This window comes from Danio rerio, chromosome 25 (assembly GCF_052040795.2).
Source record: "Danio rerio strain M-AB ecotype USA chromosome 25, GRCz13ab, whole genome shotgun sequence".
Taxonomy (NCBI): domain Eukaryota; kingdom Metazoa; phylum Chordata; class Actinopteri; order Cypriniformes; family Danionidae; genus Danio; species Danio rerio.
Genome location: NC_141045.1, coordinates 38,554,963 through 38,582,500, shown reverse-complemented (window position 1 = coordinate 38,582,500; position 27,538 = coordinate 38,554,963). Strand labels below are relative to the sequence as shown.

The 27,538-nt window shown below is 33.9% G+C and overlaps 2 protein-coding genes across 4 annotated transcripts in view; both read right to left on the bottom strand.

Moving 5' to 3' along the window:
- The window catches only part of gpia (glucose-6-phosphate isomerase a), a 204,083-nt gene extending 183,660 nt beyond the window's left edge, over positions 1-20,423 (bottom strand). Inside the window, exons 1-16 of one of the 3 annotated variants that reach the window (XR_015525514.1) lie at positions 20,219-20,418; positions 16,901-16,991; positions 14,035-14,103; positions 12,214-12,333; positions 9,882-9,965; positions 9,126-9,272; positions 8,394-8,465; positions 7,413-7,457; positions 7,276-7,329; positions 7,090-7,150; positions 5,460-5,503; positions 4,946-5,098; positions 2,877-3,006; positions 2,042-2,118; positions 624-1,351; positions 237-284 (exon numbers count right to left, since the gene is read on the bottom strand). Coding sequence is in view for 2 of the 3 variants with exons in the window: in NM_144763.3 (NP_658909.3) it covers positions 1,223-1,351; positions 2,042-2,118; positions 2,877-3,006; positions 4,946-5,098; positions 5,460-5,503; positions 7,090-7,150; positions 7,276-7,329; positions 7,413-7,457; positions 8,394-8,465; positions 9,126-9,272; positions 9,882-9,965; positions 12,214-12,333; positions 14,035-14,103; positions 16,901-16,991; positions 20,219-20,337 (1,395 nt within the window). In the remaining variant the exon portion in view is untranslated. Of the gene's footprint in view, positions 1-236; positions 285-623; positions 1,352-2,041; positions 2,119-2,876; positions 3,007-4,945; positions 5,099-5,459; positions 5,504-7,089; positions 7,151-7,275; positions 7,330-7,412; positions 7,744-8,296; positions 8,466-9,125; positions 9,273-9,881; positions 9,966-12,213; positions 12,334-14,034; positions 14,104-16,900; positions 16,992-20,218 lie in introns of all 3 variants that reach the window. The other 2 variants (NM_144763.3, XM_087310291.1) reach the window with 2 other exon arrangements.
- Positions 1-27,538, bottom strand: part of ano5a (anoctamin 5a) — an 805,725-nt gene that overhangs the window by 53,291 nt on the left and 724,896 nt on the right. The window lies entirely within an intron of this gene.

Below are 27,538 nucleotides of genomic sequence, written 5' to 3'. Positions count from 1 at the left end.
AGAATGGACTGTGATTGGCCGTGAAGGTCATCAGTTCACCGAACTCACCGCTGCTTACTGATTGAAACCACAGATACAGGGACACTGGAATGTTTTAAAGCGGTAACTCATCAGCGGATCTCTCGTATGTCAGCTTATAGACAAACCAGCTGATTGATGTGACTTTAAAATGCTCCACTATCCCTTTATCTGTAGTTACATTCAGCAAACAGTGGTGAGTTCGGTGAACTTATGACTTTTACGGCCAATCAAAGTAATTTCTGTTGAGCATGCATACACAATGGCTGCGCTCGAAACCGCCTACTACTCAGTAGGTACTGCATTTGAATTTAAGCGTACTACTCGGCCGTTAGAAAAGTACGTTCTGTACATTATGAATGTGAAAAGTATGAATGGAATTCGGATTAACTACATCCGCCATTTTGTCATGGTCACGTGACCTACTTGCTTCAGTTGCGTCGCTTTACTCCCATTCATGAATTCGCTCGCGGGGCATCATGGGATAGCACAGCATGCATGGGATGCGCACTCCAGAATCTCGCCGGAAGTAGTAAGTAATCCGGGTACTTCTCGCATACTGGATGGAAGTATGGAAGTATGCGGTTTCGGACGCAGCCAATGGCAAATCAGTGCTGTTTAAGAGCTGACAGGAAAAGCAAACCTCCTGTGAGCAGAGATGGGTTGAAACTGAACACAGAGTATTTGCAGTTGAGAAGTCTGATGCTTTTATTGTTGTGTGGAGAATTTGTAGTAAAGGAGGATGTATGTATGGGTGCGGCCAATGGAGGACTGGAGAATAACTGACAAGTGACGAATTCCACTAAACGCTTAACCGAGTACAAACTCTGGAGTCAGGGAATGAAAATTGTCGCGCACATCCTGAATTTAACTTTTGCATTGCGGATACCAGAATTCCGTGAATTGATTTATTCATTTGTATCCGATCAATTACAAATATTTTTGACATTGAAGAAAAACCCTTTCCTCACCTTTTTTATCGAACATGGATGGAATTGGTTGAATATTCCAATGGAAATAACTCAACAGCGCTTAAATGTTAGCGGGAAATGGACGCTTTTACCATTTCAGTATCGTTTGATATCGAATTCCAGTATCGCGACACACTAATTCATAGAAATGTCCAGGCTTGTCCACTAACCACCAGGCCATCGGCACTTAAAAGTCTCCTTTCCAAAGACATGTCAAATAAAGAGCAACTCACTTTATGAGGCAGGAGTTTCTCCAGCGAGTCTCCAGACAACCCAGAAGCCTGGAGCTCCTTCTTAGCCTCATCAGAAGTCTTTCCCCTCATCAGAGCCTCTGTTTGCGCCAGGAAATTCGCCATCAGGATCTGCGGGATTCAGAAAGTGAAAGGAGCGTAACATATATCCACAACGGCTTCAAATATTAGCAGGATTTCCACTTTAAAGGGGAGCTCCTATGCACAAATCACTTTTATAAGGGGTTTATATGGAGCTGTGTGGCAACAGTGTGTGAATATAATCATAAAGTTATAATAAACTGTATGAATTGTATTATTTATAATCAGACTTGATAGAAACAGTCTGCAGAAACACTTTGATTGACATTCTCCCTTTGTATGATGTCATCAGAGGGTGAAGCTCCGCCCACTAGTGAACAGTTCTCCCTCATTAGCATATGACGCTAGTCTTGTTTTTGAATCTGCAACTATGCTGACACACAGGCATTTATAGCCCCGCCCCCTTTTGAAAAAGAGCACAATCTCATTTGCATTTAAAGCGACAGTCACCAAAACACCACAATTTAGGATCAAAGCCTAAAAGGGTCAGTTTCAGAGAGTTACTAAACATTATCTGTGTGGTATTTTGAGCTGAAACTTCTCACACTCACACTCACTCACTGACATTAAACAAGCAGCACTAAACAAAAAATACATTACAGAAAAAAGTCCCTGAAATTCTATTCGGACATAAAAACAAACAAACCCTATCTTTCAGAACGTGGGGAAACCCTGTATCATGAGTAAACATCTGAGACGTCCAGACAGCACAGACTCTACCTTATGATGCAGGTTATCTCTGATAGGATGCTGGCTCTGCGCAGGAATGAGGAAGTCAGCTGGAATCAAGCGAGTGCCTGCAGAGAAACAGATCATCATCATCAATCAGTCAATCACTTAATTAGTTTTAATGCCACATCAGCAGCAGTAGCTATATTCATGCCAACATTAATGATACATTTTCAATACAGAATTTAGAAACGTAACAGTATCTTGATAAACAAACATCATACAAATGCATGTAAACGACTAGACTGATAAAAAAGTTCATGTAATAGATTTAATTTTAGGATATTTATCACTTAATAAAAATGTACACAAGGAGCCACCTTTTTATTAAACAAATCCCCTCAAATATTTTCTGCATTAAAAACCTGTCTAATACAACTTTAAATATACATTCTAGTAAAAAAAAAAATGTATAAAAATAAATAAATAACTAAATAAATAACTAAATAAATAAATTTATATATATATATATATATATATATATATATATATATATATATATATATATATATATATAAATTAATAATATTTATAAATATATAAATACATAAATATAAATATATATAAATAAATATATAATATTTATAAATATATAAATACATAAATATATAAATATAAATATATATATGAATATAAATAAATATAAATAAATAAATTATATATATATAAATAAATAAATTATATATATATATATATATATATATATATATATATATATATATATATATATATATATATATATATATATATATATATATATATATATACACACACACATACATACATACATACATCTATATATATATCATATATAGGGATCACAGACCCTGGTGAATGAGCTGGTAGAAAGCGTGCTGTCCATTAGTTCCTGGTTCTCCCCAAACGATGGGTCCCGTGTGGTAATTCACACGAGTGCCAGACTTGGTGATGTACTTCCCGTTGGACTCCATGTCCCCCTGAAAGGTCATAAAATGAACTCAGCAAAGTGTTTTATTGTCAGAAACATGACCAAAAGTACAGATTTCAGGAGTGAAAATTGTTTAAAATGTGATGATCCCATAATATCCTTCTAATATTGGAGTGCTGCTGAGTGGGTTCTTGAACACCTCTGATTGGTCATTGTGTTTATGCAGCCGACTGGAATGTCTGTGATAGGCTGCAATGACCATCAATTGACAGAGTGCTTGGTACATGAACAGTGAAGCGATTGAAAGGCTGCAGTTTTTTAAACTGCAGATGGCACTCTAGGCTAGTTTGACAGCACTCTAGGCTAGATTTTTAACTACAGATGGCACTCTAAGCTAGTTTGACAGCACTCTAGGCTAGTTTTTAAACTGCAGATGCTGCTCTAGGCAAGATTTTTAACAGCAGATGGGACTCTAGGCTATTTTTTAAAACAGCAGATAGCACTCTAGGCTAGTTTTTAAACTGCAGATGGCGCTCTAGGCTAGATTGACAGCACTCTAGGCTAGTTTTTAAACTGCAGATGGCGCTCTAGGCTAGATTGACAGCACTCTAGGCTAGTTTTTAAACTGCAGATGGCGCTCTAGGCTAGATTGACAGCACTCTAGGCTAGTTTTTAAACTGCAGATGGCGCTCTAGGCTAGATTGACAGCACTCTAGGCTAGTTTTTAAACTGCAGTTGGCACTCTAGGCTAGTTTGACAGCACTCTAGGCTAGATTTTTAACTACAGATGGCACTCTAGGCTAGTTTTTAAACTGCAGTTGGCACTCTAGGCTAGTTTGACAGCACTCTAGGCTAGATTTTTAACTACAGATGGCACTCTAGGCTATTTTTAAAACAGCAGATGGCACTATAGGCTAGTTTTTAAACTGCAGATGGTGCTCTAGACTAGTTTTTAAACTGCAGATGGCGCTCTAGGCTAGTTTGACAGCACTCTAGGCTAGATTTTTAACTACAGATGGCACTCTAGGCTAGTTTGACAGCACTCTAGGCTAGTTTTTAAACTGCAGATGCTGCTCTAGGCAAGATTTTTAACTGCAGATGGGACTCTAGGCTATTTTTAAAACAGCAGATGGCACTCTAGGCTAGTCTTTACACTGCAGATGGCGTTCTAGGCTAGATTTTTAACTACAGATGGCACTCTAGGCTAGTTTGACAGCACTCTAGGCTAGTTTTTCAACAGCAGATGGCGCTCTAGGCTATTTTTTTAACAGCAGATGGCGCTCTAGGCTATTTTTTTAACAGCAGATGGCGCTCTAGGCTAGTTTTTATACTGCAGATGGCACTCTAGGCTAGTCTTTAAACTGCTGATGGTGCTCTAGGCTAGATTTTTAACTAGCAGACGGAGCTCTAGGGTAGTTGTTAAACAGCAGATGGCGCTCTAGGCTAGTTTTCAAATGTACACTCAAATGCTCACGAGAAAAGCACTTGTGCATTCTACTGAATCACGTAAATTGGTTAATATGTCATAAGCTTAATGTAAACAGCTCACTCTGAACACTAATAATAATAATATAAATAAAAATAATAATAATAGAACTACTGTAGTTCAGAATTAATCGCTCAGAGTACCGTGTGTATATCTCCTTATCCTGTGATTCCCACAATCTTGGATCCAGCCTGTATCTAGAGCAGATGGCGATCATTTGTTGATGTAACCTTCTTTTCTGTGGCTGAAAAGCTTCATATCCTCATGACTAGTTATCATGGTAATTAATGAATCAAAACACAAGACTGATTCTAGAAAGGACGCCAGTTACAGACGAATCCCTTCATAGATGGCTTCAGCTCATCAGGCGTTCAAGAACACCCTTAACAGAGCTCCTACTATATGTTATATTTATATAAAAGCTGGTATTGTCACATTTTTATAACATTTATTGGTAGCTGAAGCCTGTACTTTTTCATAGCTAAAGTGTCATCAGACTGACCTGTTGGAAATACGCAGCGAAGCGATGCATGTACTGATCGTAGGGCAGCAGTGCATGTGTCTCAGCCTGGAAGAAGTTGACATACCAGACGCCGAGCAGAGCCAGAATGACCGGAGCGTTCTGCTCCAGAGGGGCCGAGCGGAAGTGATTATCCTGAGAAAAAGAGCCATAAACATTACTCACAGCTGTTAGTTTGTGTTTAAAGCCATGGCAGCTTCTATGGCTATTTTCATTGTTTAGAAAGTTTTTACAATTTATTGTTTGCTAAAAACTAGTTCGGGGCAAGGATTAATAAACTTGCTTATGTGCAATAAAAACACTGATGATCTCAGCCACAACAAGCCAAGTGTTGTTTTAGTTATTCTAAAATGCCGAAGCCAAATAATCTGATTAATAAAATGCAGTTTTTTACTGAAAATAGTTTACATGACATTACAAAATTCAGTTTTTAAGCTTGTATGCAATGTGCAAAGTAAATGGACGCTTGTACTGTAGTATACTAAGTTATGCTTACCATCCAGTGAGCACCAGACAGAAGCTGCTCGAAATTGTCAAAACCTGCAAGACGTCAATAAATGAAGTGACTGCATTATTTACAGCATGCAAAAACATTAGTCTATTAGTGCAAGATGCAGAAGTACACTGCACGAAATGCTTTTCTTACTTGGAGTTTTTGTCTCGTTTCTAGTCGAATATCTAAAAATTCTTAAGTCAAGAAGCATTTTCTAGCATTGTCTTGTTTTCAGAAATGTCAAAATTTACTAAGTTTTTCCTTTAAAAAAAAAAAGCTAAAATAATCAGCATAAAAATAATGATAATTCAAAGTGAATACAAGATTATTTTGCTTACCCCGTTGGCAGATTATCCATTTATAGGATTAATTTTTAAGCAAAAACATACTTAATTTTGATGTATTATTTCTGAAAACAGGACACTACTCTTTGGTGGTCTAAAAAATGCTTCTTGATTTAAGAATTTGTAGATATTTGGACCAGAAACAAGACATAAACTGAGTAAAGCATTTATTTTTGCAGTCTATGGGTCAAGTTAGGTCAGAAACACACAGTAAACAAATACATAAATATAGATTTTGGCTGCATATATATACTGTAAACACATACAGTCAATACCAAATTAATTTGTTGAGTACAAACTAATGAAATAAAGAAAATAAATTAAAAATGAATATGTAAATAAATACAAATAGATAAATGTAAATAAAATGAACAAATATAAAAATACACAAATACATAAATAAAAAGAACTAAAAAATTTTAATAAATACAAATATATAAATAAAAATATAAGCGAAATAAACTAAATAAATACAGATATATAAATAAAAATAAGAAAATAAAAAATACAGATATATAAATAAAAAATAAATTTATAAATAAATAAATAAAAATACAAATAAAAAGTCAATAAAATAAATAAATATAAAAAATGCAAATATATAAATAAAAAATACAAATAAATAAATAAATGAATATATAAATAAATGTAAACAAATAAAAGCAAATAAAAATATAAATAATTGCAAATATAAATAAAAAATAGAAATAAATAGAATAAATACAAATAAATACATAAAAGTAAATAAATATATAAATACAAATGAATAAAAGCAAATAAAATAAACATATAAATAAATGAATATATAAATAAAAAATAGAAATTGATAAAAGTAAATAAAATAAATACAAATAAATAGATAAGTAAATATTTAAATACAAATAAATAAAAGCAAATAAAATAAAATACAAACAAACAAATATAAAATACAAATAAAAAGTTAATAAAATAAAAGCAAATATAATTTAAATTCAAAACGTATTCATACCCCTTGCAAATTCGGACTTACATTTTTGTTTAAATGTAAAGAAAAGCTGAAACATATATTTTTTTTTCCCACAATGATCCCTCTTGAACATCATATTATTATCTTTTGGAAGAAGTCCGAGTCATTTCCAGTCAAAAATAAATAATAACAACAACAACAACAGAAACTGCTGGTTAAATAAAATAACTCTCAAGTCACAGTTTGCCAAAGATTTGAATAATTTCAGACTTGGCTGCATATCATTTGTCACTCCTGAAAAACATTACAGCATATTTGGGGACTTTTCCCACAGCAGACGTACCAATGTGCAGAGCGATGGACAAGCCGATAGCAGACCACAGAGAATAGCGGCCGCCGACCCACTGAAACATCAGCATCAAATTAACACTAACTTAGAAGTGGATTCAGCAAAATGGCAGAGCAGTCAATATTTCAGGCAATCATGCATTCAGTCCGTCCTGGAAACTGCTCTGTAGCACATACTCACATCCCAAAACTCAAACATGTTGTTGGTGTCGATGCCGAACTCCTTCACTTTTGGCTGATGATGGGAGACAGAAATAAATACACGTTGATTAAACCGTACTTAAAAGAGAATACATGAAGTTATGCTGCTGTACTCACCGCGTTTGTGGAAAGAGCCACGAAATGTTTGGCCACAGCAGATTTCTGCAATACAAATATAAATTATTAGTGTCTGTATATTAACAGATTATTATGTGCTGTTAATAATAAGAGTTCTGACATCTCATACTTTAAATGATTAAGCTCTTTACAGGAGGATTGACTTTGGTATTAATGTTATATGGTTAAAGACAAAATGATTAGCTCTCTTGTAAAATGATAATAGTTTTTTTTAAATATCTATATAAAGTGCTGTTTAACAGAGCAAGGACATTTTTCACAGGATTTTCCACTATATTTTTCTTCTGGAGAAAGTCTTCTTTTTGTTTGGCTGAAATAAATAAATAAACTAAATTAATTAATTCAATAATAACAAAACTATAAAACTAAATAAATGATTTAATGAAATAAATAAATAAACTAAATGTTTTTAGAAATAAACAAACATTAAAAAATAAAATAAATAAAAAACTAAAAATTAAAATAAATAAACTAATTAATTAATTAAAATTAAAACAAATAAATAAAAAAAAATAAACAACAAATTAATCAATTAATTACTAAAAAACAAAAAATAAACTAATTAATGAACATAAATATGTAGAAATAAAAACAAACATTTAAAAAAATACATAGAAATAAACATTAAAATATAAAAACAAATACACATAACACAAAATTAATTAAATGAAAACTAGAACTAAATAAATAACTGAATAATTAAATAAATGAAAACTAAACAAATAAAAATTAATTAATACAAAAACTAAAAAATAGAAATAAAATAAAATAAAAAATTAATAAAAATAAAATTAATAAAAATAAACATGAAAAAAAAAAAAACCAATTGCAAAAAAAAAAAAAAAAACGTCCATATGTTTTACCCAAATTTGAGCTGAAACATCTCAGCAGTTTGACCTGAAAAAAACTCATTGTAAAAAAACTTGGCTAATAAAATGCAATAATTTATGTAGGTCTCACATCTTTAGCGGCCTGCAGAAACCATTCTCTGGCCGTCTCTGCGTTTGTGATGGTCTCCTGGGTGGTGAATGTCTGCAGGGAATATGAAAACATGGAGGAATTAAGACACAAACACTAAAACACGGTTTTATATATATAGGCTGTTACAGGCTGTTATAATGCCACTAAATGCTGTATAAAAGCTAGAAATTCCTTCTTATCTGCTTATATATATTTTGCCTCTTCATCCATAAAAAAAAAAAATATATATATATATATATATATATATATATATATATATATATATATATATATATATATATATATATATTCTTTTTTTTTTTTTTATGGATGAAGTGGCAAAATATATATAAGCAGATAAGAAGGAATTTCTAACTTTTATACTGTGTTTAGTGGCATTATAACAGCCTGGCTGAGAGGTGACAGAAACACATAATTAACTAAATAAATTAGTCCAAGAAACAAAATTCTTACAGGAAGTTAAAGAGAGAAATATTCAAGTTGTGCATTATTTTTATTTTAAATATATTTTGGAAGTTTGTAAAATTTCTAGCACACAATAAAGTAACAATTAACAAATTGATGCAGTCAGTTTTTGTTCTGCTTTTACAGGACAGATTTCTGGTCTCTTTTTTATCAACCCATGATTTAGATGGTGGACTATGAAGTGTTGCATACATCCAGACAAATTAAAACAGTAATTTCAGCCTGTTCTCTTGTCTGTTCCTCTACCTTGGAGGCGATGATGAAGAGTGTGGTCTCGGCGTTGAGCTGCGCGAGGGTTTTGGCCATGTGTGTGCCGTCAATATTAGAGACGAACCAGACATTGGGTCCTCCTTTAGAGTACGGCTTCAGCGCTTCAGTCACCATCAGAGGACCCTGAAGAACAGCACAAACAGCTTTCACACACTCTCTCTTCGGTCTTTACACACGTTTAAAGTCTTTTATTACAGTATCTTGATGTACTTTTAATTGAAACTGAATGTTAAGTAGGAGGTGAGGCTTTATTTTTGCACATCTTACCCTTATAGCAAACTAACAGTAAAGGGGTTGTTCAACTAATGCTTGTAATGGGAAAGTTTATACACACAAAATGAAGCAGTCAAGTGGTAAATGAATTTTGCTTTCAGTATTGCGATATGGTATATCTAAATGCAAATCAAAAGAAGCTCTAATATTATGTGTAAACTAAAAACTGACAAGTAAACTGCAGGGCTGTTAAATGCCCCATTCTGATTGGCTGACGAACATTAAGGCATGCAACTACTATTCAGATAAACACACCACAAGTAGTTCCGGCAGGTTTGGTTGTGTCTAGAAGGAACTGGAAGATTTTTATTCTTTAACTTATTAAATCACCCAGTAAACTGTATTCCATTAATGTCTACACCTACCCGAAACTAATCCCTTTCAACATTCAATTCGACAGCCGGACATCTCTGATCAGATTTCTTTACGGTCAGTTCTGGGGTGCTTTAGGAAACTCACCAGGTCTGATCCTCCGATGCCGATGTTCACCACATCAGTGATGCTTTTCCCACTGAAGCCTTTCCACGCGCCGCTGCGCACTTTCTGCACAATAACAGACACACAACATCTATGTTCAGGACTTTTCATAATTGGTTATAAAATAATCAAATCAAATATAAAAGATAATCTGATAAATTAGTTAAATCATTGTTGTATTGCTCTAAAATGTTTATGGAGAAGCTTAAATAATAGCCAGGGGACAATGTACATGATAAAGTTCCCTCAACAGCAATAAAAATGATCATACAAGATTTTTATTATGATTTACAGAAGATACCAAAACCACCCAGGGGCGTTGTTAGACATAAAAGCTCTACTGGGGCACGCACAAAAGAATAAATAAAATAATAAAATAAATAAACAAATAATAAAATAAATAATTTAATAAATAAATAAAATAAATAATTAAATAAATAAATAAAATAAATAAATAAAATATTAAATAAATAAAATAAAATAAATAAGTAAATAAAATGATAAAATAACTAAATAAATAAATTAATTAAATAATAAATAAAATAAATAAAATAAATAAAATGATAAAATAAAGAATAAAATAAATAAATAAAATAAATAATTAAATAAATAAATAAAATAATAAAATAAAATAAAATAAATAAGTAAATAAAATGATAAAATAACTAAATAAATAAATAAAATAAATAAACAAATAAAATTAACAAAATCAATAAATAAAATAAATAAATAAACAAAAAACATTTAAGATGAGTTATAGAATTATCTGTTGTCTTAGACTTCACACTTGGCAGAGAATCAGGTTTATTAAGTCTCACCTCCCTGACTCAGCATCCTTCCTTTTTACTTCATACAAAATAATCAGGAAGCATGCTTAAGATCAGCCTCGGTCATATTAATTAAACTTTGGTTTTGTCGACTTGCAAAACTCACTGCATGCCATCACCTCAGCATAAAAGACAGATAGGCTGGATTCACAGCGCATGAGCGGCGCGTGAGCAGCAAGTACTTCTTTTCAACGTGCATGTTAACAACCGGGACTGGTTTGGTTGCACAGAGAAAATAACATCTTTATTTCGAGATTACCACTCTTAAAAATGACACTTGCATATAAAGTAAATCTTCACGTGCCCCGGTAAATTGGGTTCGGCGATGCCCCTGCCACCATCAAAAAACAAATAAATCATTCAGTTTAACAATAGTTTGTCCAGAAATCATCAATGGATTTAAAATAAAGAAAAATCATCGATTAGGTTTAACTGAAATTTATGTATGCATTATTATATATATTTTTATATATGATTGTCAAATATGCATAATATAAAAAAATAACATAAACATGGATACATCGTATCCACAGTACATTATAGCAATTACAACTTTTTTGTAATGAATACTGCATACAGTATATTAACTATAGTAAAACTAAAATTTCCCATATAGTCACAGAAAACTACAGTATTAAATCAGTTGTTTATATTACTCTGGACCCTTTTCACAAGCCTGTTATGACGCATTTAACAGTCAACAGCATCTTAAATCCTTTAAAGTTTTTAACATTTTATTTATTTTTTGTATGCATGAACATTTATATATGTATTATTTCATCTTTGCTTCAAATTACAAAAAACGAATTCCCGCTTGTGCAAGGCGTTTCTAATGCAGCGTCTATGGGGCAGGACAGTAAATTTAGCATCATTCTCTCCTCTACCTGCCGTCATCAGTCTCACACTATCTTTTTCTTTTTTCTTAAAGTCTTGATAACACCATCGTGGAGTTTTTCTTTTATTATTCAAACAAATAAGATTGTAAAAGCAATGATTTGTTGTATTCTCCCATTCACTGCGCTCTGAGTTCACCAACTATGAGGGCTTCCGCTACTGAGAAACCCAGAAATGTGAAAAGGGTCTACGGTTGTGCTGCCATAGCAGCTATAAAACCGGATCGTTCGTTTACATTACTACAGTTGTGTTACCATAGCAACTACAGAAGTGGATTATTTGTTTATATTACTATAGTTGTGCTACCATAGCAACTATAGAACCCACATACAAAATTAATTTAAGTAGTTTACTGCACTTTGGTTCGAAACGCTGTAGATATTAATATAAATAACTACAGTGTTTTTTAATATGGGACACAACAGCTTCTTAAATAAAATGCTGCAGGGCTGCTTTACGTGCAATAAACCTGAACATTTCACAATATAAGATCACTACAAACACGACATCCCCCAGGTCCTATAAGTTCAGGTTAATGGTTAATAAGAGAAGCTCTCTGTAAACAGCCGTGTTGTACAGTCATGTTCACCCACATGGCAGAAGCTCTTCATCTGCTCCAGGACTCGGTTCACCTCTGGCATCACGTCTTTTCCGTCCACCATGATGGGAGTGTTGGAGCGGTTCCTCAGGGCGGTGTGGAGGACGGCACGACCCTGACAAAGAATAAATAAATAAATAAAAACACACACACTCTTCACATCCACTGCCCAGAGAAATAACTAACACTGTCTATTGCTGCCACTTTCAATCATAGCCATTTCATGTCTTTCTGAGGTGTTCAGTGAACCTCATGTTGCCAGACTTTGTCATGTTAAGCATTAAAAAACAATTCAAGGACACAATGCTTAAAATAGCCGAGTTAAGAAAAGGTTGGGATTAACGATTCTGCATCCTGCATGAAAAACACAAGATTTGAACTTTATTTTGGTGAATTTTTCAGGACTTTATTTTGTTTAAATATCTGGCAACTCTAGCGATGTTTCCATGCACCTATTTTTATGAGTATTTATGGAATATTAGATAAAAAAATATTTAAAGCAAAAGCCAAAATGTGCATAAATTATGAAAATGTGCATTAAAAAAACTGACGTAGAGAAGAAAAAATGTCCTTGTTAAAGATCACTAGGGACACTTGAAAAAGAATGACAGCATTATTAAAGTAATAAAGCCAATTATACAGTAGGAAGATGAAGGTTGGGATTACCGATGTTGCATCCTGCATGATAAACTTATTTTGGTGCAATTTTTTCAGGAATTGTTTTAGCTAGTGTTGCCAGATATTCTTACAGAATCAAACTGTTTCAATCCACCTTTTGTTATGCATTGTTTGGAATATTGCATAAAAACTGCTTAATGCAAATGCCAAGATGTGCATAAATGCTGAAAATATGTTCATTAATACAGCTCGTGCACAACAGAGTAGGAAAAACTGTTTATCTCTTTAAAAAAAAATAATAATAATAATGATAATATTAACAATAATATATATATATATATATATATATAAATATATATATATATATATATATATATATATATATATATATATATATATATATATTTTATATATATATATATATATATATATATATACACAAAATATATATATATATATATATATATATAAAAAAAAAATATATATATATATATATATATATATATATATATATATATATATATATATATATAAATATATATATATATAAAAAATATATATATTATATATATATATATATATATAAAAATATATATATATAAAAAAAAAATAGGTAGGGAGAAGGTGAAGGTAGAGAGTAGTGATTCCATATTCAGCATGACAAACACAAGGTTTTAATCTATTTTGGTGCATTTTTAGGGTTTGATTAAGTTTGATTTTGTAAGAATATCTGGCAACACTTGCAATGTTCCCATCCACCTATTATTATGCATATGAGAATATTGCATTAAAAAAGCTTAATGGAAATGCAAAGATGTGCACACATTTTGGTAAAGTGCATTGAAAACATGTATTTGAGCACAACTAAGTAGGATAAATATTATTAAATAAGAAAAAAAGTGACAGAATAAAATATATAATGGGAAATACTGTGGTGTATATATTTGTTAAACAATTCTTGACATATATTTGAGATATATTTAAATAATTTTGTCTTCAACTGTGTGCGTCTATATATTAAACTACACAATTAAAATGCATTCGTATTCATTATTATTACACAATTACTAACAATCCGCAGACCTCAGTGATTGCTACAGCTTTGACCACCTCAGTGATGTAAAGAGGAAGCTGGGAGTTTCAACACAAGTTTCTGCTGTGTGTCAATGCGAAGTAGATGTTTGACTTCGATCATTACCTCAGTGAAGTTGATCTTCTCTCCTGCAAACATCTGTTCCCGGGCCGCCTCGACGCCCACTGATCTCGCCTGATCACGAACACAGAGAAATAATAAAGACGGTTAAAGTGACTCTTGAGCAAACACACACATGTAAAGAGCTATGACAACAGCAGGTGTGTGTTCAGTCCTGCTCTGATGACTGTGAATGTGAGGGCGTCTCAGACATTGGGCTTGTTCATAAACAGGGGCTTAAATTGTGACAGTATTTATTATCCTTGTGTTTATGTACTGCTGTCATCTGATTGGCCGGAGCACATGTTTGCGTTTCTCTCAATCATCGTCGTCAGGATGGATCGACAAGTTCACGATGCAGGATTATAGAGAGTTTATATGCAGCTGTCGTGACTTTAAGCTGCCAAACAGAGAGATTAACTCTTTGTCGTGGACATTATTTTTAAAAATAAGCATGATAAGTTGTCTGTAGCAGGGAGGGGCTGACGTCTGAGGGCACTGTAGTCCGTTTATAGCCTAATATTAGCTTTTCAATTCTTGCTTTTGCGTGTAAGATACAAAAGTGCTCAAAGTTGTATTTTGGTGTGAGGATTATCCGGCTGGACAAAACGTGTAAGTGTAAGAACAGTGTTTGAACACAGAGCTTATTATTCGCAATCTTCGAAAACACTATGGGAAGATTCACCATAGATATATACACTGGATATCGCATAGGGACCCTGAGCATGCGTCAATAGCGCCGCCACATTGGTACAGTGCTCCCAGGACAAGTGTCATTCAACCGCACTAGTCAAGACAGTGTTATTACGTGAAGATGCGGGACTTTAGCGCTGTCTACGGGTGTAGTAACGAGCAAACTAAGAAAACAGCACAAAGGTAGAACATTTCATAGGTAATATGAAGTTTTTTTCTGTTTTTGTATGTTCTGAACTTTGGTGCTAATCAGGTAACGTTATTGATGATAACAGTCTCTTACTGCATTCACCATACGGCAAAGCAGCTCCAACTCACACTAAACACTCAGCTTATGCTAGTTTTGTTGAATAGAATCAGCAAACAATGCAAAAGAAGTATGACAACGAGATGCTGCGCTGCCAGAAACTTGTATTATTGTCGGCTAACATTAGTAAAAGAGTCGCTCGGGGGATTCATTCACAAACGAATCGCTCTCTCCGTCAGTATGAGCAGTGAAAGCAGGAGAGGAGCTGTGTTTCAGGACATGATTAGATCAAATTTAACAGGGAGGGTGAATACTACATTTCTGTACACACAAACACAAGCTTTTAGTCAGGAATGGCCGTGCGGTCACTGATCCATCAATGTAGAAAAGTGATGAAAATTAAAATTTTCGTAATTAGAAAAAAAAAATTACATACTAACATCCAGGAAAACTCCCGATCATAGATATATGTGTATATGTGTGTATCTCTGGCTTTGGATGGCCACAGTCCTCCACTGTACCTTGGTCCCGCATTCATTTCAAAGGAGCGCTACCCTGTAGCAAGATGGCGGCGCTGTTGACGCATTCCATCCAATAGACCAGGGGTTCCCAAACTTTTTAGCTTGCGACCCCCAAAATAACAATGCTATTGACTCGCGACCCCCAATATCCTCTGAGGTGGTTATATATATAGAAACCTTGCATGAAATAGCGCACTCACACCAATAGACCCAAGTTTATTCTTATTTTAATCTTTTTTTTATTGTAAATCAGTGCTGTACATGTGCCAGAAAGTTTAACCTGATGTTATAAAATCAATCTGCTGCATCTGACGCCATTGGTGTGTCTTTAAAATTAAAAATTTAAAATTACACCAGGGGTCGCAATCCAATAGAACAAGTAACTATAAGCTACTGTAGTAACTATATAGTATATATCAACTATAAACAACAATTTTTCTCTTCAGTAGTTTATTGATAAAATATGGTAATTCTTATGGTTTAATATAAATAAATAGATTTTTGGAAATCACCAGGCGACCCCCCTTTATTGTCTCGCGACCCCTTGGGGGGTTCCCGACCCCCACTTTGAGAACCACTGCAATAGACAACAATAGGCCAGGCGACATCTAGTGTATATATCTATGAAAATTCTATAGGTATTTTCACGAGGGAAGCAGTTTTATGCTAGCAGCCGATTAGCCTACAAAGTGACGTCATAGTTCCTCCACTCTATAGTGTTTTGTTTTATCACAGCTCGGCCAGTGAGAGTGGGGCATGGAGGCGGGGCATGTCAGACACTAAAGAGCATTTGATTGGTCAGAAGATTTGATGAGAGACTGAAGTATGAGGTGACGTCAGTAAAATTGTTGCCCCATTTAGGCGAATGCGACAAACTACAAGCTTTACATGTTTGCATCAGTTTTAGATCTTCTGAAGACAAATTTTGTCACTGTTTTAGTGCTCACTGGCTTAGAGATACCCTTAAACTTAACAATACTAATACTAATATCTAAAAAAACAACAACTTTATTTTAATTTTAGGGGACCTTTATTAAATCTTTACAGAACTTTGAAGCGTCCGTGAAAACAATACCATGTTCAATATCAAGATATATTGTGCTATCTAATATCAGCACGTCTATAGTCACAATACAGATGCAAAGACTTCTTTCATAACAGTACTGTGTGTGTGTAAATAATAGTGTGTAACCCAACACACACACACACACACACTATTTTCAGCCCCAACAGCTTTAAGCCTGTTAACATCTGGAGATGGACACACACACACAGATGAGCGCTTTAAAGACGCTAATCTGAACTCAAGCCAGATTACAGTAACAGCTTTATAACAGTAACAAACTCGGCTCTGACCATGTGACCTGAAGGTGTGCGGTGCGTGCGGAGAGGAGTGTGTACTGCACTGTACCATGTTGAAGAGCAAACTCATGACGTCTTCATTGATCAGGTTTTTGGAGAAGTCCAGCAGGAGATCCCCATCATCTGTCGACAGCTGCAAACTACACACACACACACACACACACACACACACACACAGATTATATAAACACATACACAATATACACACACACACACACACACACACACACACACACACAGATTATATAAACACATACACAATATACACACACACACACACACACACACACACAGATTATATAAACACATACACAATATATATATATATATATATATACACACACACAGATTATATAAACACACACACATTATATAAACATATACACAATATATACACACACACACAGATTATATAAACACATACACAATATATACACACACACACATTATATAAACACATACACAATATACACACACACACACACACACACACACACACACACACACAGATTATATAAACACATACACAATATATATATACATACACACACAGATTATATAAACACATACACAATATATACACACACACACACACAGATTATATAAACACATACACAATATATATATATATATATATATACACACACACAGATTATATAAACACACACACATTATATAAACATATACACAATATATACACACACACACAGATTATATAAACACATACACAATATATACACACACACACATTATATAAACACATACACAATATACACACACACACACACACACACACACACACACACACAGATTATATAAACACATACACAATATATATATACATACACACACAGATTATATAAACACATACACAATATATACACACACACACACACAGATTATATAAACACATACACAAATATACACACACACACACACACACACACACACACACACACACACACACACACACACACACGTACACACAATGTGTATAAACAAATACATGCACGCGCGCGTTCCGCAAACACAAAATATATACACAAGCGCGCACACACACACGCATACATACACACGTACAGTATACGCACACACGTTATATACAGACACGCACACATATACATACACATATATATATATACACACATACATACACGTATATACACATACATACGACACAAGTGCACACGCACATACACATTTACAGAAATACACACACACACAAACAAACAAACACGACACAGGTGTACACGCGCAAAAGCATATACACAAATACACATGCACTATATACACACACACACACACACACACACACACACACACACGTACGACACAAGTGCACACATATACACAAATACGTGCACACACGCTTATACCTACACACACAATTTATATACTCATATGCATTTGCACGCACACACATATACACTACAAATGTACACACACGTTAAAGGTCACACACTATACACACACACACACACATATATATACAATATACAAAAATATGCGCACACATACACACAAATATACATACACACACATATGCACACATATACACTCACACACGCATACACAGAAATGCGCACACACACGTATATGCACGCAAACAAATATGGTCACACACACACACACACACACACACACATATATACACATATACACACATATATATATATATATATATATATATATATATATATATATATATATATATATATACACGAATATGCGCACACAAACATACAGAGAACATACAAAATATGTGTTATCAGGGGTTTATTTTAGCTTTATGCACAGCATGAACACTCCAGAATCATCCGTCAGGCCTGGTTTACGTTTAAGTGACAGGATGTTAGTGATGTTTAGACTGGAAACATGAGGAACGCTAAAGCAGACGCTACAAGAGATTTACTAGCGCTCTTATACAAGACAGTTACTCTCAAACTGCAGCGTCACATCAGTCTGTATATTTAATTACACTAAATTACTGTTTCAGATATATGTAAAACAACTTGTCATGCATAAAAAATTAAAATCATGATCAATCCATAGAAGCTTTTGAAAGGTTATTTTCTGTGCTGTTTTTTTTTTAACTTGTGTGTGTGTGTGTATATATGTATACATGTATGTATACATGTATGTATATATATATATATATATATATATATATATATATATATATATATATATATATATATATATATATATATACACATATAGAGAGAATTTTTTTCCCTTGTTTATTATTGTACTTGATGTCATCAATTATGGTTATTAATATGACTGTGTTGCTAAAATGAATAAATAAATGAAAACGTAAAAAAATTATGATGATAATAATAATAATTATTATTGTTATAAATTTAACGGTTATGTTTCAGTCAAACATTTTATCCGCAAAAAATAATCAGTTTAAGATAAATACGCCATTATTTAATTCATTTTACTACACGTGTTACAACAAACGCAGTGATTGAGTGTGTGGAGAGGTTTGTGTGTGTGTGTATGGAATGAGTAAGAGGTGTGTGTGCAGACAATCACGTACAACATGCGGCTGGCGCGCCCCCTGCCGGTCAACACTAACACTCACATACACACTCTACTCTAGAAAACACACACTTCAGAGCGCAATAAATGCTCAGAACAGCACATATTAATCCACAACAGCGTATAAACATTAACATGCAGTCTCGATATGAATCATAAACACAGATGTATCTCGGTAGAGTGTGTGTGGGGCACTATTCATTAAGGAGATTGCATAAGCATTGACACTATACACTTCAGAAATGACCACACAGCACTAACATCACACTGTATTTAACGAAAACAGCCAAATAATCTGTAATATGTTGATTTAATCCTGCTCTAAAATGACATGCTCATCTGTGATGCTCATGGTCGTGCCCAGATGACCTTGTTATGCGTCTCCAAGCTAACATGGCTAAATATACACTCATTCAGCACAGATATAAAGAGTTAAATGTGTTATCAGAGCAATAATGAGAGTGTAAAAGCTGAATATAAGCAGGTGCAGAGGGCGGAAGCTGCACATTAAACACTGCCGGCCTGATGTTGTAATAACCTTGCGACATTCATGACGAAATCAAGACTGAAGTGTCGTGATATGTGCATTTGGAGATTAATATGTCATTTACATCACTAGACATACATTTGGAGGCTATTAATGAGCTAAACCAACATATAAAGACGTCACATTTGCTCGTGGAGGCCTAAATAAACTATTTAAGATGCTAGTACTGTGCATGAGTGATGCTAATAGGCTTAACGTGATGAAATACGAGTCAAAATGTGTATGGCAGAGATTAAAAACACAAAACGGAAGCGCGTTTGATGCGTTCTTCACCTGAACTTGTTGAATCTGTCAGCATCGGCCTCGAACATTTGCCTCATGTTGAGGTTTCCCGCGCTGGATTTGTACCATTGCTCCAGTTTGATGAAGTTCGGGTCGTTGTTGAGGCCCATGGTGGAAATATTTCGCCGTTTAAAAGCTGCTGCTGATGGGAAACACGACCGTACAGTCGCTCTCGCTCATTCACTGCACAGAAAGCGTGAGGTGGAAGTGCTGTGACAAATCCTGTCAGATACGCCCATCACGACGCGGACACGCCCACAATGACGACGGCGGAATCCAGAGTAGCTAGAAGGGATACAGCTGAGGACGAACTTTAACAAATATTATTCACATTATTTATTAATTTACCTATGAAATTGTATTTTACTGACGTCTACCCCTATCCCAACCTTCAAAGTAATGTAAAAGCAGTAATTATACCGAGTATTTTTCATATTATTTATTAAATTACCCATTAAATTGTATTTTATTAACGTCTACCCCTACATAGACTCTAAACACTGTCACAGTTATGTAAAAACAGTAATTATACCAAGTATTATTTATATTCTTTGTTAAATTACCGATCAAATTGTATTTTATTACCGTCTATTTCAACCCCAACCCTCACCATAATGAAAAAACAGTAATTATACCGAGTATTATTCATATTATTTATTCAATTAACAATTAAATAGTATATTATTAACCTCTGCCACTACCCCAACTCCAAAACCAAACCTTCACAGTAATGTAAAATATGAATTATAGTTGTACAGCGTCTCAAAAAATATGCTATATTCACGTGAGTATCCGCAGCTGTATCCCTTCTAGACTTCACCCGCCCACCGTGACACTGCGCTCGCTGAGGTGGTGAGATGCTGTTATGTAATATAAACAATATATATTTAATCAGACACTATTTACTTTAACTGATGCTTTTGGTTTTTTTCAGGTTGTTGAAATTAACAGAAATATATGCTGTCAAACGGACACACACAATACACAAATGATACACAAATTCCAAAATAAATAAAACAATAAAAATGCTAATAAATATATATATATATATATAAATGTACAAAATCATGCTTAAATAAATGCATAATTAATAGTGCGGGCAGATTATAAATTAAATAAATTAAAAGGATGTTGGAGGAATATTTATTTATGCTGGAACTTGTGTTTTATATTTATTTATAGGCATAATTATTTAATAATTGTTTTATTTATGCAGGAATTAATGGATTTATTTATTTGCATATTTATTGTTTTGTGCAGGAATTTGTTGATTTATTTATTTATTGTTTAAACAAGTAAATGAGTAAATAAATTCACAAATTCCTGCAATAAAAAAAAATAAAAATGCAAATTAATAAATGTGTAAAAATTGAAACATTATTTACCTGCCCGCACTATTATGTATTTAAGCAAAGATTTGTGGATTTTTTTTATGTACATTTGTTTATTTGCATAATTATTATTTTATTTATGCAGGAATTTGTGGATCTTTATGTGCATTCATTTATTTGCCTATTTATTTAATTATTATTTTATTTATGCAGGAATTTATGGATCTTTATGTGCATTCATTTATTTGCCTATTTATTTAATTATTATTTTATTTATGCAGGAATTTATGGAGTTGTTTACTCGTATATTTATACATTTGCTTATTTTATTTATTTGTTGTTTTTGCAGGTTGTTTTCCTCCATACAAATGAACAGATTCGGGTTGCAGTTTTATAAACAAGAAGCTAATATCAGTGGCATATATAGACATATTTTTTAAAGCAAAGTTACATAATAACAGTTAAATTTAAATAATAAAGCATCACATTTAAGTTCAGTGTTTAAAAAATAAACTGACAATAAATATGTAATTTTTTATTTATTTATATTTGGGGTTTATAAATCTCACCACAAGATGGGACTATTTACAAGCATATTGTTGTGTTACTGAGTCAATATGAACGTCAAATAAACTGACTTAACATGAGCAACTAATCTAAATTAATTCTTACTGTCGTCAAAATTACATGCATACAAGGACAGAATTTTTAAATTAACAAAAGAGAACGTAATTGCTTTAAAACTAGTTTAATTATAAAGCGTTTTAATGACATACTTTCACATTATTCAATTTAAATATAAAAATATTAATATTTAATATTAAAAAGGTCACTTTTGAAAAACCCGCAGTTGTGGTCCAACATCACATACTAATTCATTTATAATTTTGAACAACTAATTCAACAAATGATTACCACAACCAGAAAACATACAGTACACATTACAAAATAAAAGCACGAGTGTTTGAATAAGCACCCTCTAGCCCAGGGATGTCGAACTCAATTCCTGGAGGGCCGCAGCTCTGCACAGTTTAGTTCCAACCCTAATTAAACACACCTGATCAAACTAATTGAGTCCCTCAGGCTTGTTTGAAACCAACAGGTAAGTGTGTTGGAGCAGGGTTGGAACTAAACCGTGCAGAACTGCAGCCCTCCATGAATTGGGTTTGACACCCCTGCTCAAGCCACTTTAAAATGGAAACTTACATCTTAATAATCCTTAAAAAACATAGTTTATTGTTACTCCAACTTCATTTAACATGTTTATTTCTAAACAGAAGTATTATTTTAGTACATTTTGTACCTTTATTATGAAAATACATACAAAAGTTAATATAAAATGTTTTTAAATTAATATGGAATTAATTTTATAATTTATAAACAAGTGCTCCATTTAAAAGCGAGTGCAACTAAAGACCACTCAACGCAAAAACACACCACACAGCAGATAGTAAACGGTTTATTGGTGCATCTGGTAAAAACCCCTTTACATGTAGTTGTGAGCTGATCTTCATGCTGAGGTTCAGGAGGAAAGAGTGTCCGGCCTGACAGAAGGAATCTGTGTTTGATCAAATTAATTTCCAAAACAGTTTTTGCCTCAAGCATTGCTAAAGGTTGAAGTTCTGTATCAAGACCTGCATGCTGCAATTTCCCATTTACATGTGAATATATACCGCTTAATCACACAGCTGGAATTTACATGAGTGAAACCAGAAAAGCTTCATTAAATAAAAATATTGGGGAAATAAAAGAAGAAACTAAACTTTTAACAAAAACAACAAATTTATCATAAAAAAATAATTACAAAGTGAAATCTGCAATAGAGTCTGGCTGCAGATTTGCACTTGCACTTTCGGACTTGCACGCTCAGGCACCCGCGCTTTCTCAGCAAGTGACGTAATTTACAATGAACACCGGCGGCCGCTTGCATGAAAGTCCTTCAGTAATTAACGTAAGGGTGTCCCTGAGGGGGAAAAACCCCTGAGATAAGGGCTTTCATTAAGATGGTTGCAACAAACTTCTAATCTGTCACCCTTTTCACTGTAGCATTTCACTGTAGTTTCTGGCCACATACGGCGACGGGTGCTGCAGTTACTATAGTTACGTAAACAGATCATAAGGAACCACGAATGCTTGCCTTAACAGCTTTGCAGTAATGTTACACATCATCTGTGCCGCTTTCTTTCCATTAAGCGAGTCGAGACGTTCCCTTATCGAGTTGATCGCGACCTATAAAACTGGGCTGAGATTATGTAGAGACTTTTGAAGCAACACTAAAACGGCGATTTCATATGAATGCACTCCTGCGCAGACACGTATAGTTAATTTATTAAACGGTTTTATGCAAACGAACCCCTGTTTGCAATCGTCCTGGGAGCTGCTGAATAAGGAATAGTTTCCCCAAGTCTTATATAAATAAATAATAAGCTTTGCTGTTTGAATGTTAATGGTAGCCTGCTTTGGTGAATTTACATTAAAGTATTGTAATCGTATGAATACACGAACCGTTCGGGGGGCTGTCATGGTATACAACTTAAGTACTTGGAAATACTTGACAACATCGTCACTAGCAACGCAAACGAATTAGAAACTTGCTTCAGGTTTGTGTGGATTGTAAGTGACGTGACAGGAGAGTGCAGGTCTCGATTGTAAATGACGTCATTTGCAGAGGAAGTGTAGGTGCCAAGTCCGAGAGCGCAAGCCTAAAAGTGCAAGTGGAAATCTGCAGCCAGACCGTTCTCGAAATCTTTACGATATTATGATGGATACATTTAATTATTAAATGTTTATTACTGAATAAAATTGTTCTCTTGAAATTTTAGAGCTTGAAAAGTTTGTATATAACACAATTTCCGAATTGTAAATGTTTTTATTTAAATCATACAGAATCATACTTAAATAATTTTTAGAAAAACTACTTTATTTCAGATTTCAACTTCCCAAAACATCCCAACAGTTCAAACAAACAAAGAACAAAGACATTCCTGCAGTGATTTCATCACCAAGTGAATGCATAATCAAATAACTCGCCAACCTTCGACTTCAGCGGCATTAGTCCTCAAAAATTACATCAATCCTCCACATGAAAAACTATGAAAGCTTCCTTCCACCACACAATAAAGCATTAAAAAAATAAAGGTAATTGCGACATTTTCCCACACAGTTTTGATTTAGGGAGCTGTAACTAATTTTTGAGAATTGTGAGATCTGAGATTGTGAGTAATTGTTAAGATATTGCAAATATTTCTCCTGATAAGGAGTTTATAGACAAACAATTTAAACATTCATTTCTGAGAGACGATAAATTTACAATTTGAAGGCAAAGTTGTTGTAATAAGAGAGTTAAAAAGTTGCAATTAACTTTATTTTTTAAATTAATCCTGTGGCAGAAATGAGCTTGCATGAAAATAAGACCATAAAATCGACAGGTGTGAATGCGGCATTGCATGTACAGGTCAGGTAAAGCTGCATGAGGTTGAAAGGTCATCATGCTAGTGCACGCGGTGTGCATTAGATAAGCAGGGAGAGATGGAGTAAAGCTAAACAGCGCTAGCATTAATGTACACAACACAATCTGGCTTCTCAGCGGTCCAGCGTTCCGTCACATTACAGATCGAAAGCACAAGAAACCATCCACTGGGAAGAATATCTCAATATAAATCGCAATTACTCACTTTCCCGTTAACTCTAGAATCAGTGCATCCATGCTAGCTTCGCTTGATTGGTTTGTGATGTGAATTGTAAGCGGTGAAGCTCCAGCATAGCGTCATTACAGATAGAAAGCACTGGAAACAATTCGCTGGGATTTCATAATATCTCTTAAATAATCAAAAGTACTCACATTAGGGAGAGCGCTAGCCTCAGTGAACATATGCTAGTTTAAATTGATTTGTTTATTAAGTGGATTGTTAGCACTGAAGCTCCAGCTTTCGATCACATCACAGATGAAACGCAAAAGAAACTAATCAACTGGGAAAAAGGTTTCATAATATCGTGTGAAATAATCGCAAGTACTCACTTTGCGGCGATCGCTTGCTTCAGTGTACATTCGCTAGTTTAAATTGATTCTTTTTTTGAGTAAATTGTTAGCATTGAAGCGCCAGCATCCGATCACATTAAAAATGAAAGGAAAAAGAAACTAATCGACTGGGAAAACAGTGCCACCGAATAGCGTCTTGTTAATCTTGTGAAATAATCGCAAGTACTCCCTTATCAGTGAGCTCCAGGCTGCTAGTTTTACATGATCAGTTTCATGATGTGAATTGTTAGTGGTTAAGATCAAACACTGAGTCACAAAGGATTCCATCCACTGAAAATTAAGTTGCTCAAAAATCTTGGAAATTAATCATAAGCACTCACTTCCCAACAAGTTCTAGATTGGGTAGATGTCAATTTTTGTTCCTCAATCTAAATTAATCGCAAGTACTCACTTCCCAAACAAGGTCTAGAAAGGGCAGATGTAAATTCTATTAGATCAGTATTAAAATGCGAAGCGTCCGTGGTGAAGATTTAGCATTACTTCAACTTACAAATTAAATGCAAAATGACCCGAACAATAAAGGCTATCGAATCGCTTCTTAAATATTTGGCAAAATAATCATGAGTACTCACTTTCCAGTGATTTCTAGGCTTGGTGTATTCATGTCGGTTTCATTAGATCATTGTTAATGGTGAATCTCCATCCTTCCGTCATATGACTCAAAGTAAACAAATCAAATGTGAAAGTAGTGCTACTGAATCAGTTCTCAAATCTTGTAAAATAATAATCGCAAGTACTCACTTCCCATTGAGCTCTAGGCTGCTAGTTTTATGTGACTGGTTTTATGATGTGAATAGGTAATTGTAAAGCTCCTTTACGGAGTCACAAAATAAACAATCCAATGAATGTAATTGATGATTAATCTAAATTAATCGCAAGTACTCACTTCCCAAACAAGCTCTAGACAGGGCAGATGTACATTTTATTAGATCAGTATTAAAATGCTAAGTGTCAGTGGTGAAGTTCCATTACTGAGTCACAAGGGTAACCATCCACTAAAAATAATAGTTCATCAAATATCTTGTACAATAATCATAAGTACTTCAAAGCGACACTAGGCTCAGTATTTTCATGTTGGTATCATTATATCATTGTTATTATGTAAAAGCTCTAATGGTGAAGCTTCAATGTTCTGTCTAATTACGAATACAACTCAAAGTAAACAAATTAAATTTGAAAGTAGTGCTACTGAATCAGTTCTCAAAAATCTTGTGAAATAGGGTTAGGGTTAACTAGGCTGCTAGTTTTACATGATCGGTTTTATAATGCGAGTAGTTAGTGGGGAAGCGCCTTCATAGAGTAACAAAAGAAACCAACCTAAACATAATTAAAAGTAATTGTTCCTCAATCTAAAATAATCGCAAGTACTCACTTCCCAAACAAGGTCTAGAAAGGGCAGATGTAAATTTTACTAGATCACTATTAAAATGCAAAGTCAGTGGTGAAGATTCAGCAGTACTTCAATTACAAATAAAATGCAAAATAACCTGAACAAAGTAGGGCTATTGAATCGCTTCTCAAATATTTGGCAAAATAATCACGAGTACTCACTTTCCAGTGATCTCTAGGCTGCCAGATTTACATGATCGGATTTAATTTGTTAGTGGTAAATCTCCACTACGGAGTCAAAAATGAAGCCATCCACACTAAAAACAACAACTCAGCAAATATCTTTCAACAATAATCGTAAGTACTTCCCAGCGACACTAGTCTCAGTTTGTTTCATTAGATCATTGTTAATATGTAAAAGTGCTAGTGGTGAAGTTCCAGCGTTCTCTGTCTAATTACGAATACAACTCAAAGTAAACAAATTAAATGTGAAAGTAGTGCTACTGAATCAGTTCTCTTGTGAAATAATCACTAGTACTCACTTCCAAGTGAGCTCTAGGCTGCTAGTTTTACATGATCAGTTTTATGATACGAGTAAAGTCATCGAATAAC